Source organism: Trichechus manatus, unplaced genomic scaffold, assembly GCF_000243295.1.
Source record: "Trichechus manatus latirostris isolate Lorelei unplaced genomic scaffold, TriManLat1.0 scaffold00048, whole genome shotgun sequence".
NCBI classification, from domain to species: Eukaryota; Metazoa; Chordata; class Mammalia; order Sirenia; family Trichechidae; genus Trichechus; species Trichechus manatus.
In genome coordinates, this window is record NW_004443984.1 from 600074 (window position 1) to 616926 (window position 16853).

At 46.7% G+C, this 16853-nt stretch overlaps 1 protein-coding gene across 1 annotated transcript in view; it reads right to left on the minus strand.

The window, feature by feature from the left end:
* The window catches only part of PTPRU (protein tyrosine phosphatase receptor type U), a 96484-nt gene that overhangs the window by 18878 nt on the left and 60753 nt on the right, over window positions 1-16853 (minus strand). The window contains exons 16-23 of the mRNA XM_004377015.1: window positions 11877-12067; window positions 11068-11143; window positions 10514-10590; window positions 8852-8869; window positions 4511-4547; window positions 3757-3854; window positions 3550-3666; window positions 2587-2741 (exon numbers count right to left, since the gene is read on the minus strand). Of these exons, the coding sequence (XP_004377072.1) occupies window positions 2587-2741; window positions 3550-3666; window positions 3757-3854; window positions 4511-4547; window positions 8852-8869; window positions 10514-10590; window positions 11068-11143; window positions 11877-12067 (769 nt within the window). The remainder of the gene's footprint in view (window positions 1-2586; window positions 2742-3549; window positions 3667-3756; window positions 3855-4510; window positions 4548-8851; window positions 8870-10513; window positions 10591-11067; window positions 11144-11876; window positions 12068-16853) is intronic.

The following is a 16853-nucleotide window of genomic DNA, read 5'->3' on the forward strand; positions in this document are numbered from 1 at the left end:
GTAGAAATTTTTGAAATGGTGTATCTTTGGCTATGTATATTTTCACCAAAAAAGAAAAGAAAAAAGGTCGAGAAAGGAGAGGGTTGACATGTTGTGGGGTTGTTAACCAATGTCCTAAAACAATATGTGTACTACTGTTTCATGAGAAACTATTTGTTCTGTAAGCCTTCACCTGAAGTACAATAAAAAAGAAAAGAAAAGAAAAAGAAAGAGCTAGAGAGAAGGCTGAAGGAAGAAATATTATAGAGGACAGAGCTGGGGACAGGCCTTGGGGGAGGAGAGGAAAGGATGGAGCAGGGAGAATGCAGAGGTGAAATCAGTCCAATTTAGAAACTTAGATCGGGGGTGGGGGTAGGCAGAAGAGGGGCAAAAATGATGCTCAGAGCTTAATCCAAGAATGTTCTTTCCAATGGTCATTTCTAAATGACCATCGACAGATGAATGAATAAACAAAATGTGGTACATACATACAATGGAATACTACTCAACCATAAAGAGAAATGAACTCCTGATACATGTTACAACATGGATGAACCTTGAAAACTTCACGCTGAGTGAAATAAGTCAGACAAAAAGGGCAAATATTGTATGATTCCACTTATATGAAATATCTAGAATAGACAAGTATATAAAGACTTAAGTTTATTAGTGGTTACCAGGGGTGAGAAGGAGGGAGAGAAGAAGGGGGACTCATTACTTAGGAGACACTGAGCTTCTGTTAAGTGTGATGGAAAAATGTGGAAACAGATAATGGTGATGGTTGTGCAACTGATGAACACAATTGAATTGTACAGGTAAAGAATGGCAAATGTTTTGTTACACATGCATTTACCACAATTAAAAAAAAAAACTTTAAGAAAATGTTCTTTCCTCCTGCATATCTTCAAATCTCCTGCCCATACTTCTAAGTCCTACACATGTGTCATCTCCTCCCTAGCCCTCCCAAGCAGGTATCATTCTCTTTGAGTTCCCAGAGCAGTTTGGGCAGGCTTTTATTAAAACATTCTTCCTGCTATGCAGTCATTGTTTATGTGGCTGTCTCCCTAACCCGATGGGAGCTCACTGAGGGCTGGGGCTGTGTCTGATGCATCTCTGTGATCTTCATGCTCAGCACTGGGTTGAGTAGCGCTGGAGGGAAGCAGGGAGCAGACAAAGATGACACCAAGATTTCAAATGGTGGTGAAGACATAGAACAGCTGGATCTCCCATACACCAACGGTGGAGGCTTAAATTAGTACAACCACTTTGGAAAACTGTGTGGCAGTATGTACTGAAGCTCTATGTTCGCATACACACCAATTCCACTCCTACGTACAAACCTAACAGAAATAGGTCCATATGTTGGCCAAAACACATACGACAGAATGTTCTCAGCAGCACTATCCATAATAGATCAAAAACTGGAAACAACCTAAATGCCTATCAACAGTGGAATGGATAAACACATTGTGGTTTATTCACCCACTGGAAAGTGATACAATACGGATGAACCTTACAAACAGAGGGTTGAGGGAAAGAAGTCAGAGCCAAAGAGTACATACTGTATGATTCCATTTACGCAAAGTTCAAAAACAGGCAAAACCAATCTAGTGTTTAGAAGTCAGGATAGTTATTGTTTTGGGGTATGGGGATAGAGACTCAAAGGGGGCTCAAGGGGACTTCTGGGTGCTGTTACTGTTCTGTTTCTTGATCTGAGTGCTAGTTATTTCACAGGTGTGTTCAGTTTGTGAAAATTCATTGAGATATACATACACTTAAGATTTGCACACTTTGCTTTACATACATCAATCAAGTTTTATTTTGAAGAGATGGCATCTTAAAGTGGCTTAAAGAAATCAAACAGAAGCTGGTTTGGGGTGGGAGGGCAGGGAGAAGAATGTGTCTGGCATGTGACATTTAGAGAGTTGATAAGAATCCAAGTAGAGAGACCAGGACAAGATATGGAGGTCGAGGACTTGTGGGCCCACAGAATTCATTGAAACCACAAGGGTTAGAGGTTAAGCTCTCCAGGGGGGAGAGAAGGGGTAGGGCCAGGACAGAGGGCTGGGCCCCCATTTAAGAGGCAAGACGAAGATGTGAGCCAGGGAGGAAGCAGAGCAGAGAAAGGAGGGCAGTTAGGGACACAGGAGCCAGTCAAGGCAGGAGTTGGGAAAGGACGAGGGAGTGAAGAAGGCCAGAGGTTGCAGAAGGTGGGAAGGCCAAGGAATGGGGAAAGCCCCCTGGGTTTGGTGAGGAGAAGACAAAGTCCTTCCCAGCACCTGGTCCAAACCTAGCAGGCAGCAGGAATGCAGTGAATACTTGCTGAATGAAAGCAAACTGGATTCGATCCTACCTGGTGCCTTGCCAACCCCAATCCCCTTCCGTGTCTCCAATGCCTCCTTGGCATCTGGGCCAAGGGGCTCCACAGGTCTTGGGGATCACATGAAGGTGACAACCTCAGAGCCAAAGAGCAAACAGCCTTTTTGGGAGACATTCCCTCCTGTCCTCTGTCTCCAAGCAGGATGAGCCCAGGACTAGTCCCCTCTGAACAAACCCCACTTCCAGCCCAACTTCCCCTCTTCTCCTAGGGATTCTCAGCGCCCCCACCTGCAGTGGATGACAACAGGCCCAGCATCAGGTGGGGTGGAAACCTTCACACGCCGGATGAAGGCCAGCAGCCCTGTAGCGTGGTAGGGGACACCGTGCTCTGGCCACGCCGTGAAGTGGAACTGGCGGACCTCATGCCGGGCAGAGTAGCCTCTCTGGGGGAGAAAACAGTAATAACAGTCAGAGTCACTGCCAGCATCTATTAGAAACTGACTGTGTGCCAGGCTCCGCGTGAGCATCTCACAGGCCTGACCTCAATAATCCCAATAATACACTCAGGAGGGGTACTAATGTTCCACTGTGCAAGTGAGGAAACTAAGGCTCAAAGAAGAGAAACCACTTGCCCAAGGTTAGGCAGATACCCAGCCCTGTCTGATGGCTGAACCTGGCCTATTAAACACTCACCTCCGCCACCAGATTGTGTGTGACCCTGGGAGATTATTTCGACCCTCCAGGTCTTGGTTTAAAGGGGGGAAACTATTCCTCCTCTGACGATTTTACACAGTGGATCAAACGGGATCATGAACAAGAGGACTCATTGTCCATTCACGTGTGGCCTTTTATAAATGATGTAACCACTCTGAGCCTCACTTTCCTTATCTGTAAAATGGGGCTAATGGCAAGCACCTCATCCTGCAGAGCTTTCCAGGCCTGAAAAACAATATGTGTACCAGGCTCAGCATAGTACCCAATACAGCTATCATCATCATCTTCATCATCTCTACTTCCCCTTGGAGTAACCAGCAAAGATATCATTAAGCCTTTTGCTTACTGAGCCAAGCAGGTGCCAGCAAAGATAGGCACCATCTTCCTTCCTTCCATGGGGCTCCCAGCAAGCAGTTTCCAAGTAGTTGCCTCCTCACCCCTCCTGCTCCCTTCTCACACCCGGGTTAGGGGAGGTGGAAGGTGGGGAGTGGAGGGGCCCTGCCCACCTCCTCACACACAGGTGATGGGCTGACTTACCCGCTCCAGCGCAAAGGTGCGCACGACATATTCAGCTAGAGTCTCTGTCTTCACCAGCGTGATCTTGATGTCCCCATACATGTCCGAGTCTTCTGGCCAGTACCGTGAGCATTTCACCTAGAGTCCCCAGCACACAAGTCTCAGTGGGCTCTTCACCACTCACCTCGGCCCTCCATGCCCCCCACCCCACCCCACGGCCCTGCTTACCCTGCCCACCTCCACCAGCTTGGTGATCATGACGATGCTGGAACAGTGCTCCTGCCACACCATGCGCCAGAAGTCATACACCATCTCGGGCTTCGGCCCTGGGGGCAGGTGGGGCTTGTCCCTAAGGCAAGGTCTCCACCCAGGGCCAGCACACCCCTGTGGCCCAGCACCACCACCCCAGGCCAGGAGGCTTCCAGAACCCCAATGGGGCTTTCCTGCACACCCAACATACACCCCACCAAGTTCCAAATCATGCTTGTAGGGCCCTGGGGGTGAGTAGTACCAGGGCCAGGAGACCCCAATCATCCTGAGTAAGACCCAGGAGGTAGAGCTAGAGGGCCAGACAGTCAGTCCATTGCACAAATCTCCAGGAGGGATGGACGGAGGACAGTCAGAGGGAAACACACAGGTGGACGGGCCCAGGCGGCCACCAGACCGAGGCAGAACCCACACCCATGAGGACTGAGCCTTGCTAGTCCTTCTGCATGAACCACCCTGGAGACAGACAGATGGACCAAAGAGCTATAGATGGACTGATCGCATTGGGGAGACACAAACACCAAGGGGGCAGAGACTGACGCGGCCGAATTCTAAGAGATCTGGCCTGAGTCAGGATGCAGGAGACAGACAGACAGATGGGAAGGCAGGCAGGGAGTCAAGCAGATCAACAGGGAAGACAGAAAGGCAGGCAGAGAACATTCCAGCACACTGGTGGCACACGGGGTAGAAGGGAGTACGCAGAGGCGCCAGGTACCTTGAGTGGCTATAAAGTGGTTTGACCTGTGGTAACCCTGGAATAGGAGAAGAGGGCATGGTCAGACCCCAAGGAGCAGCTCCTCACTTCCTCCAACCTTCTTTGCATGCACCCCCTGCCCCACCCTCATCCCCAGGATCTCCTAACCAGGGTGACCCTGTCTTCCCAGTCCCCAACTAAGAAGGGAAGTGCAGCTGGGACACATGTGTGCTGGGTTTAATCCCACTCTTGCTGTGTGACCCTATGTTGGACACAACTCCTTTATGGGCCTAGAGGGTTTCCCCATTCATAAACTGGGGATAGTTATCCACAATCTGCTTACAACCGGGCTACTGTTTGGAGACAAAGTCTAGAGTGGTCCTGCCCTGTCCCCAAAACATCCGAGGCCCTAGTCAACCCCAAACCCAAGAATGGGTCTTGTCAGCTATTCCAACCCCCTCAGGACAACCAGGATGAGCAGTACTCCCCACCCCAGAGCTTGGTTGGGGAGCCCAGATAAAGTTGTTGGGTTGGGAGCAAATAAGCAGAGGGATTACTCATGGCCCTTAGAGAAAATGTTTTTTAAATCTTTAAAATCAATAATCATGAAAAGAAAGAACATTTTTCTGAGAACCTGTTATGGTCACGTACTGTGCTAAGCACTTTACCTTCATTATCTCCCACGAAAGAGAGGCCAAGAGCTATTTCATCCTCCTCCCAGAGCCCTCAGGCTAAGAACAGGAGCCAGGTTGCCCCAACTCCCTCCCAGGGCCACAGTCACGCATGCAGTCCTACCCACAAAATCTCATCTCCCTGGGGAACAGAGCCCACCAGATACCCAGGCATCAATGCAGGCAACACAGGGTGGGGAAGAAGCACTGCAGGGTTGGTGCAAGAGAAAACAACCAAGCCCAGCCCCCTGCCTCGAGTGCATGCCCTCAACACAGCTCCCAGCAACTCAGACTACCGGGGTTCAAATCCCAGCTCTACCTCTTGCTAGCTGTGTGCCATTAAGCAAATCCCTTCACTTCCCTATGCCTCAATTTTCACATCTATAAAATGGGAATAAGTAGTATTTACTTCCTACAGCTGTTGGGAGGAGTAAATAAAGTAATATGTCAAGTGTTTGGCACTACTATTAATATTATTATTTTACGGGTCAAACAGTATCCTTGAAGATCCAAATAGTGTGTATGTCAAGAATTCCTGGGGTGGGAGGTGGTTTACTATGGGAGTGAAGAAATCTTGGAGTCAAATGGACCTGGGTCCCAGTTGCAGCTCTGCTAAGCAGCACCTATATGACTCTGAGCACTAAGACAGGCTTCTCAGCCTTTAACATGCACATGAATCTCCTGGGGATTTTGTTAAAAGGTAGATTCTGATTCAGAAGGTCTGGGGTGGGGCCCAGGATTGTGTATTTCCAATCAGCTCACACCTGGGGCTGATACCGCTGGGCCTTGCAACACACTGTGAGTAGCCAGGCTCCTCATCTCCCTTAGCCTCTGCTCCTCGCCAGCAACACAGGGACAATAGTGATCTATACACCTCGCAGACTCTGTTGTGTACCTATATGCCATTCCCACAGAAATGGTCAAAACATAGTAAAAATTACTAATAGTGAAAAGCCTCCCGGAGTCACTCAGCCCTCGCTGCTGGGAACTTCTCCGGGTCTGGTCTAATTCTCTCCTGCTGTAGCTTCAAGAGGCAAGATGTTGTCTCTGCTTCAAGGTGAGGAAGGCAGAGGTGCAGGATGAGAGGGGCCCATTAAAGAGCCAGCCAAGCATGAGGACAGGCTTTGCTGTGGTTGTTAGCTGCTGTCGAGTCAGCCCCTGACTCACGGGGACCCCATGCACAATGGAACAAAATGCTGCCCAGTCCTGTGCCATCCCCATGATTGGCTGTAGATCAGACAATTGTGATCCATAGGGTTCTCACTGGCTGATTTTCAAAAGTAGGTCACCAGGCCTTTCTTCCTAGTCTGTCTTAGTCTGGAAGCTCCACTGAAACCTGCTCAGCAACATAATAACACACAAGCCTCCAAGCAAAAATGCACATGAGATACACTGACTAGAAATCGAACTTGGGTCTTCTGCATGGAAGGCAAGAACTGTACCACTGAACTACCACTGTACCCCACATCTAAAACCAGTTTGCCTAGGAATCACACTTGAAAGCAGGGACCTCATCTGATACATTCATCTCTGTCCAGTGCCCAGCATGGCACCAGCACTCAGATGGTAGTCAACAAACAGCTAAGGAGTGGAGTTCAATTAAAATTGATCGATACGCCCAACAGCCAGTTAGTCTAAAATTCAACCCTATTACAAATGTTTCCGCATAGTTCCTGTGTCTTCTTTTGTCATTTGGAGGACAGCTCTTTGGATATAATATGGTGCAGTAGTCGCACAACCTATTTTATCACATAACCCTATTTGGAAAAAGTTTTTTAAGCAGGTAACCCTTGATAGCTGTATATTAACTTTTTAATTAGTACATAATTACTACACAATTATATTACATAGAGTACGTGGAAATTAGAAAGTTTAAAACGATCAGATTTGAAAGGAAGGTTAACAGGTCATCTGAGCATGCCTGCTTTGGAGACCAGCATTAGAGAGCACTGGTCCTCACGCTCCAGAGGGAACAGCATATTCTAGGAGCTTGGCCCGGGGCAGACACCTGCCTGGAGACTCTGATTGGGTTGAGCTGGGGGCAGGGGAAGGCTGGACACCCGCATTGTGGGTAAAATTGCCAGTGTATCCTGATGTTCCCCAAAGGGAGAGAACCACCAGACTAGTGTTAAGGGTCGAGAGCTGAGGCTGGGTTTGAGGCCCATAAAACCAAAAACCAAACCCGTTGCTGTTGAGTTGATTCCAAGGCCCAGCTCTGCCAGTTTAAAGCTGCATGGCCTTGAGCAAGTCACTTAACATCTCTAAGCCTCCACTTTCTCATCTGTCAAACTGGGATAAATATGGCACCTACCTCGCAGGGTGTGGTAAAGATTAACTGATGTGTCTCAAGCACCTGGCACATAGCATGTGCTCAGTCAATGACACTTGTTAACTGGTATTTGAAGAATTATTAAGGCAAGTCTTCTAAGGGTATTAAGAGTCTGACAACAATATACCAAATGGGTAGGATTTATGAGTGAGTGGGTTGTTCTGTGGAAATTGAGGTAAGGAACCATAATGATCTGTATTTGTCACCCTCTAATGGCGGCCCTGGTGGCGCAGTACTTAAGTGATATGGCTGTTAACCAAAAGGTCAGCAGTTCGAATCCGCCAGCTGCTCCTTGGAAACCATATGGGGCAGTTCTACTCTGACCTACAGGGTTGCTATGGGTCAGAATCCACTCGATGGCAATGGGGAATGGGCACTAATGCTAGGTATGTCTACTGTGTTTCATGAGCTTAATAGTCTTTTTAAATTGGAGAACTTTACAAACCAACTGTTTATGCACACTGAAGGGGGCAAGTCTGGTAGTACATATAGAATAACCGGTCACCTCTGACAAATGTGACTATGGGAACCTTTCACTTAGTATACAAGGCATCTGCATGTCGTCTTAGAGTTTGATAATGAGCACATAGTTTTGTAATCAGATAAAAAGCAATAGAGATATTTTTAAAAGAAAAAAAGGAGATAAAACAGAAAAAGTGCCCATAAAAATAGCAAACAATTCCATCAGCCATCAAATGTTATGAAAATAATATATATGAATTAGAATTTTTTTAATTTTATTCTTAAAAGGCCAAAAAGATGGCAAGTTTTGTAAAAATAGAATACCCAAACTGGCCCAAAAACGTTCATATTACAGCTAGATTGCAGGCAAAGTGATTGGGGTTGCATTTCAAACAAACTAGTCAGAAGGGGGTTTGACCATTAGGGAAACTAGTTTTAGGGGAAGTGACCCAGGGCTGTCTTCGCTTCTGTGAAGACCTTGACTTCTAAGCAGCAGAGACAGGACCACCAAGGGCAACTTCCCCTATGCCCCATCCCTTCCCAGAGCCCTGCAGAGGGGGCGGCTAATGAGGACTTGTCTGGAATACTGGGGCTGGGGGACCAAAGATGACAGAAGCTGGTGGTAGGGCCAGTGTAGAATGGGGGACGCACCCCAACACTGCTGCCCTGTCTCAAGGCAGTGGAGGATGGAAGGGGATTGCTTACAACAGGAATATTGTTGAGTCTTCAGCCCTGGGCAGCCCCTGGCCAGGCTGCTGAAATGGACAGCTGGTGTTGGGCACACAAGTGGAGGGGAAGGAGGACACAGACAGAGAGAGAGACAGCCAGAGACTGTGAGAGAGTCTAAGGTACAGCCAGTCAGACAGACAAGAGGAGGAGGAGAAGGGGAGAGATACTTACTTCTCGGTTTATCCGAATCTTAATGATTCCAGTGAGGGAACAGTACAAAGCAAAAGAGACAGCTATTAGGCCAGAGGCAGATGGAGGTGGATGGAGCACAGGAGCGGCCAGAATGGGTGATGGGAGCAGGGGAGGCCGAGCAAGACAGGTGAGCTGGGCTGGGCCAGATAGCAGGGAGTGGTCAGGGCCAAGGAGAAGCCAATTGGCACCTTGACGAGACTGAGGAGAAGCCCCTGTCTCCGAAGCTGCCCAAGTCTGAGAGGCCAGGCCCAGCCCTCACCCCAGCCAAGGGAGAGGATGGGAGGGGTGGGAGAAGGCAAGGAATGCTGGGAAATACAGGGTAGCATGTCTGGCCCCCAGGAGGAGGATAAGAGGGAGAGGAGAGATGATCTCCAGAGTCCCAACTATGCCCAACCGCAGATACATGCCTTCTCCTCCTGCCCACCTTCAGGCCTTTGCCCTCTTCTCCTCTCCTCTCCAGACACCCACAGCCAGCTCAACCCCACCGCCTCCAAGCAGCCTGCCATGACTCACCCCGGCTCTGCCACTAACTTGCAGTATGACATTAGGAAAACCATTTCTCCTTTCGGACCTGTGTTTTCCCATCTTATCTGAAATGACTTATTTGTATATATGTTTATCTATCTCCCCCAGTAGAATACATATGTTCTAGGAAAGTAGGGACCATGTCTGTGTTGCCTACTGCTGTATCCCTGGTGCCCAGCACAGTGCCTGGCAAATAGTGGGTGCTCAAAATATATTTGATAAATGATTCCCAAATGTAGTTTCTAGAAGGGGTGCAATTGTCTGACACCTAAGCCTAGGCATCCTGGCTGTCCCCCCATCTCTGACCCTCCCCTGGTCCAGCCAGATCCACTAGCTGCAGTGGATGGCAGTATAGCCTAGTGATTAACAGCAAAGGCACTGGAGACACAGACAAGTCGAGGTTGAGTCTATTCTTCACCATGCACTAGCTATGACCTGGCACAAGTAGCTTCACTGCTCTAAGACCCAGTTTACTCATCAGTAAAGTCAGGTCATGATACTAATTACCTCATAGGGTTGGAGAAATTATATAAAATGAGATGTCAAGTATAAAGTGCTTAGCACAATGCTTGGTGCACAGTACATACTTAATTATTCTTAAAGTACCACTCTGATCACAGTCAAGACACTTTCACGACTCCCTGGTGCCCGTAGGAAAAAGCTCCAACTCCACGGCTGCCATCCGAGGCCTTCACACTCCAGCCCCTGCCTGCTCTTCAGCCTCAATGTATATCATGTAAATCCTCTGACCTCTGGGCTTCTCATCCAAAGGGGATCCTTCCTCACCTCTAGGCCTAGCTGTCTGCCCTCTTCCCTTCTTTCTGCCTCACTGAGGCCCCCATCTCCCAGGGCAACTCTAGCCTGCAGGAAGCCTTTCTTGGTGGCTGTGGCCAACTCTGTCCTCCCCCTCCTCTGAGCTCCCCCCGGCACTGACTGGAGGAGGTGTCGGGGGGAGGCTCAGAGCTCAGCCCTCTGAACCTCCATTCACTCCCTGGCAGGTTACTCCCTGCCTGGACAGTGAGCCTGGAGCAAGCAGGGCCAGATTAGCATCACACGAACAATAGGAGCTCAGGGTGTGGCCAGTGGCAGCAGAAATGATGGGGGTGAGACACTCACGTCTATATAGTTGGCGTTAATGTAGTCAGCATTGGGGTCTCCCAGCATCGGGTGGAGTTTTACTCGGTGCCGATCATCTGTAAACACAGAGCAGGTGTCCATGGGGTAGGTAGGGGCTGAACTGGGGAACCCAGAATGGGAGCACTCAGGGAAGGCTTCCTTGAGGCCAGGGCCAGTCAGTAGGTTCTGGGCACCAGCAAAGGCAGGACAGGACAGGGCAGAGTCTGGGATGTGAAATTGAGTGGCCTCGAAGTTGTGTGCTGGTCTATTAGCTGTGTGACTTTGGACAGGGGGGTTAACCTTCCAAGCCTCAGTTTCCTTATCTGTAAAATGGGAATTGTAATATTTCCCACCTCACAGGGTTATTGAGAGGAATAAATGAGCTAACGAGTATAACATGCTCAGCATAGGTCCTGGCACATAAAAGGCACTCAGTATATGGTGGCCAAGACTACTATAATCTCTGAGACTGCCCAGAGCTTACTCTGGCTGTGCCCCCTTTCTAGTTCCCTCCCATCCACTCCCCAGGCCCCAGGTCCTTCCCCAGGACTCACAGGCAGGCATGGGCTCCTGCCGGCCACCCTTGAGCTTTTCTTTCTTCTTCGTGGCATCCCAGCCTTCAAAGAAGCTCTGCCAGGTGGGAAAGTGGTCGTCAGTGGGGGAGAGGGACCCCTACTCATCACAGCCCTTCCCTTCAGTAAGGATGATGTGGGCAGGATGGGGGTGGAGTCATGTAAGGCTCAGCACCAAAGTTGGGGTCTGAGATAAAGTCACTGCATATTCCTTTATCTGCCAAGGACCAGGTTCAACACCAAGGAATGTGGGGAGGGAAGTAAGAAAACAGGGTCAGAGGCCAGGGAAATTTTAGAATGAGAGTCAGGGTTAGGGTAAGTCCAGATTTGGGTTGGGAAGAAGGTAAAAGTCAAAAAAGAAGGTAAAGGTCAGGGTCAGATTAAGATTAGGATAAGGATTGGATCAGAGCCCAAACAGAGGTAAAACAGGATTCAAGTCAGAGTTCAGGCAGGGTTTAGGATTAGGGTCAGGATCAAAAATCACACTGGGGTTAGGTTAGAGGTCAGGGTAGGTGTTGGTGGTGAGGTTTAGGTGAGGGCTAGCATAAAGGCCATGATCAGGGTCCAGGTGGAGATAGACGTTAAGATTCAAGGCCAGATTTCAAATTGGGATTAGGATGAGGATGAGAATCCAGGTCAGTCTGGGATTAAGATGAGAGCCAGAGTCAAGGTAGAAAATGGTCAGGTTGAGTTGGGGATCATCAGAGTTGGGGTTGCCAGGGTCAGGATCCAGAGTGAGGAACAGCCAGGCAAGGCCCTGGCAAAGGGTCCTGGCCCAACTGGCCATGCACCTCATACTCCTGCTTGAAGCCGTAGCCCTCAGCAGTCTTCATCTGGTTGATGTGCTGCAGCAGGTCGGCCACACGCACTGCTGGGTGCAGCTGCCCAGTGTGGTACGGGGAGCCTTTCCGGCCACACGGACGCCGTGGCGAGCCCCCTAGGAGGCTGCTGGCCTCAGTGACCCCGCTGCTGCGCTGATCTCCTGCAGTCAGAGAAGGAGCTTCTGACACACATGCCCCAGCCTGGGGAACCCGGATGGACTGGGGAGGAGAGGGGGGAGCGTGGTCAATGTGGAGGGCGGCTGGACTGCTTCCTGGAACCAAGGAGCCTAGCGAGGCCCACCTTGTGTGACCCTGAGCAAGTCCCTTCCCTTCTGCATCCCAGTTTTCCCAGCTATAAAAGGATTGAGTCCGATCATGTGACCTCTGAGGCCCTACCAGCCCTGTTGTGCTGTGACCCTGTGATACCCTAACTCCACCCTGCTGCTCGCAATAGGGGCGCCACCCCTGCAGGCTTCATCGTGCTGCCAGCAGAGGCAACACTCAGCAGAGCCTGAGACAGTGTCCCCTCCTTCCTACCCTCCCCTTCCCCACTTCAAGGGAACAATCTGGAACACTGGCAGCTCCCAGAAATTACCCCTATCAAAGAGAAGCAGATCCCGAAAGTAGCTGCTGCTGCCACCCCCTGTGCAGATTAACACAAGACACCTGAACAGAAGCATTTCTCCTGAGCAAGCTTTTCACTGTCAGCCTGTGCAGGGGCCTCGGCTGGTCAGGGAAAGAGGTCAAGAGGTTCACAGTATCCTTACACTCCCAGGCCCACTCTAGTCCTCTGGCTCTTCTGGTTAACATCTCAAGGACATCCCCGCCTACCTGCTCCCCGCCCTCACCCCAAGATCAGGACCTGATGATGAGAAAGGAGCCCCATTCAGCCACACCCACCTCCCACACGCACTGGCACACACTTAATTTATTTAATCCTCAACCCCTTCCTCCTGTCAGGGGTGAGGCTGCAAGGGGCTTACACAAGCCTAGCCCTAGGCATTTCTCCAGCTGTTCTCTGCCAAGCCAGAGCTGGCAAGGACTAGTGAGGGGGCTCCCAGTGCAGCCTGGATGCCTATGTCCTCACTTACCTGCCTTCATACATGCTGTTCCCTCTGCTTCACACACCCTTCCCCTTCTTTTTGTCTAGATGAGGTGAAACTCCTACTCATCCTTCAGGTCTCCTCTGAAATGACCCTCATTGCCGGGGCCGGGGAGGGGGGACTTCCTTAGTGCCTTTAGGTTTCCTTGGCTCCAGCAGTATCCATGATTCCCTTTCTGAGGCAATCCATTAACCACTTGTCTCACCTCTGATCTGAAAGGTCTGTAACTGTGTCTGTCTGGCTCAAAACTCTAGCCTAGCCCAGTGCATAGCCCATAATTCCTACTCAATGACTTTGACAGAATGAATTCATAATCACCAAAGTAGACCCCCTGCTGAGCTCTACAAAATGCAAACACACTCCTGGCCAGGACCTGGGCTGGTCTCTGACCAGGGCCTAGGAGTATGGCAGCTGAATCATAAAGGGCAGCCTTCTTCAAAGGCCTAGAGAGTAGATTAAATGGGACCACCTTTGAGAAAGTACTTTGTCACTTGTACAGTTATATACTCACAGCTTCATGGTTTACCCTTCAAATAGCAAAAAACCTACACACACACCACCCCTAAATGATACTGTTTGAGGGAAATCAAGCACATTAATTTGATAACTGGCCTACAAAATGTTTTTAACACAGGATGGACCTTCCTGGCACTACTAAGATTTAGCTGGCAAATGTTTACCCATATGGTGGCCCAGAATAGGGCTCCCTGGCAGAAAGGATTTAGTGATGTGAAACATTACCCGAAACATGAGATTACCCATCAGAGGATTGAGAGTCAGCCAGCCAGAGCTGAAAGGAAGCTGACCCCAACTAGCTCAATCCTTTAATTATTTCATCTACTTTACTGATGCATAATTTATATAAAATAAAATATATACATTTGAAATATGCAGTTCAATGAGTTCCATACCCAGGTAATCACCACCCAAAATACAGAATCTCTCTGTCATCCCAAAAAGTTTCCTCCTGCCCCTTTGCAAATAATTCCCATCCCTACTCTGCTTTCTGTCGTTACAGATTTGTTCAGCCTTTTCTGAAATTTCATATAAAGGGAATCACACAGTATGCACTCCTTTGTGTCAATTCTTTAGTTCAGCATGTTTTTTAGATTCAACTATGTTGTTACATATATCAATAGTTTGTTCCTTTATAACACTGAATAGTATTGTATTGTGTGAATATACCACAATATGTTTATCCATTCTCCTGTTGATGGGCAATTTGGCTGTTTTCAGTTTTTGGCTACAGTGAACATGTGCCGTGAACATTCATGTGCAAGCCTTTGTGTAGATATATGTTTTTATCTGTCTGGGTGAATAACCTAAGAGTAGAATGCTGAGTCATAGAATAAGCATATGTTTAAATGTATAAGAAACTTCCAAACTGTTTTCCACAGTGTGTTTATACCTCCACTAACAATGTATGAGAGTTCCACTTGCTCCTCTTCCTCACCAACACTTAGTATAGTCAGTCTTTTTAATCATACACATTCTAGTAGGTATCTCGTTGTGGTTTTAATTTGCATTTTCCAGTAAGATGTTAAGCATCCTCTCATGTGCTTATTGACCATCACATATCTTGTTTTGCAAAGCGTCTGTTCAAATCTTTTGCCCATTTTAAAATTGGGTTCTCTTCTTATTATTGAGCTGTAAGAGTTCTTTATATATTCCAAATACAAGTCTTATGTAGACACATATATTGCAAATATTTTCTCCTACTCTGTGGTTTGCCTTTCCTTTTTTTTATGATTTGTGATCTGTGTGGCCTAGTCAGAAATTTTTGCCTACCAGCAGATCATGAAAATTTTCTCTTATGTTCTCTCCTAAAAGTTTTATAACTTTCACTTCTACATGGAAGTCTGTGATCCATTTAGAGTTAATTTCTGTGTACAGGGTGAGGTACAGGTTGAGATTCAATATTTTCCATTTGGATATTGCTATGGATTAAACTGTCCCCAAAAATGTGTATCAACTTGGCTAGGCCATGTTTCCCAGTATTGTGTGATTGTCCACCACTTTGTTATCTGATCTGATTTTCCTGTGTGTTGTAAATCCTACCTCTATGATGTTAATGAGGCAGGATTAGAGGCAGTCATGTTACAAGATTAGGTTGTATCTTGAGTCAACCTCTTTTGAGATATAAGAGAAGTGAGCAGAGAGACAGGGAGACCTCATGCCACCAAGAATGAAGAACCAGGAGGGCAGTGAGTTCTTTGGACCTAGGGTCCCTGCACTGAGGAGCTCCTAGAGCAACCGAAGATTGATGACAAGGATCTTCCCCCAGAGCCAACAGAGAGAGAGAGCCTCCCCCTGGAGCTGGCATTCTGAATTCAGACTTCTAGCCTCCTAGACTGTGAGAGAATAAATTTCTCTTTGTTAAAGCCATCCAGTTGTAGATTTCTGTTACAGCAGCACTAGATAACTAAGGCAGATATCCAGTTAGTCCAGTACCATTTGTCGCAAAGATTGTCTTATTCTCCTTTGGACCTTGTTTGAAAATCAATTAACTATCCATGTGGGAGTCAATTTCTAGATTCTATTCTGTTCCATTGATCAATATGTCTATCCTTATACCAGTTCCACAGTGATTTGATAAATGTAGCACTATAGTAAGAAATGAAATCAGTAGTTGGTCCTTCAACTTTGTTCTTCCTTAAATTTCTTTGGCTTTTCTGTAGCCTCTGCATTTTCATATAAGTTTTTGAATCAGCTTATGAATTTCTACAAAAATCCAGCTGGGATTTTGTTTGAGGTTGCATTAAATCTATAGTTCAATATGGGGAAAATTGACATCTTGATAATACTGAGTCTTCCAATCAAGGAACATAGTATATATTCCACTTATTTAGGTCAGCTTTAATTTCATTCAGTGTAAAAATCTTACACATATTTTGATAAATTTGTCTCCAAATATTTTGTGGTTTTGGATGCTATTGTAAATGGTATTTTTAATTTAATTTTCTAATTGCATATAAAATACAATGAACTTTTGTATATTGACCTTTGTATCCTGTGATCTTGATAAATTCACTTACTAGTTCTAGTTGCTTTTTTGTAGATTAGTAGAATTTTCTACATAAAGAATCATGTCATCTGAAAGTAAAGACAATATTACTTCTTTTTACAATCTATCTATATATAAACATAATAAATATATAGAAAATACATATATACAATGTATATTTTTTTTCACCTTATCGCTCTAGCTGAGATCTCTGGTACAATATTGAATAGAAGTGTTGAGAGTGAACATCCTAGCCCTGTTCCCAAGCTTAGGGGTAAAGCATTCAGTCTTTTACCATTAAATAGGATATTAACTACAGGTTTTTCATAGACTGAGGAAGTCCTGAGTTGGTGAGGTTTTTTTTTTATCATAAATAGTGTTTAAATTTTTAAATGTTTTTTTTTCTATATTTAGTGAGATGGTCATATGTTTTTTCCTTTGTTTTGTTAATATAGTGAATTATATTGATTGATTTCATAATATTAAACCAACCTTGAGTTCCCGAAATAAACCTTGCTTGATCATGATGTATTGTTAATGTTTTCTTTATAAATTTTGTGTCTGTGTTCATGGGGATATTTGTCTCTCATTTTCTTTTACTTGCAATTTCTTGTCTGGTTTAAGAATCAGAGCAATACTGGCTTCATAAAATGACAGGAAATGTTCCTTCCTCCTCTCTCCTCAAAGAGTTTGCGTAAATTTTGTAGCATTTCATCCTTAAATGTTTGATAGAGTGTACCAATGCAGCCTGAAGTTGTGAGAAAGTTTTTAATTACAAATTCACTTCCTTTAATAGGTATAGGACTGTTCAGATTTTCTGTTTCTTCTTGTATTTGTTTT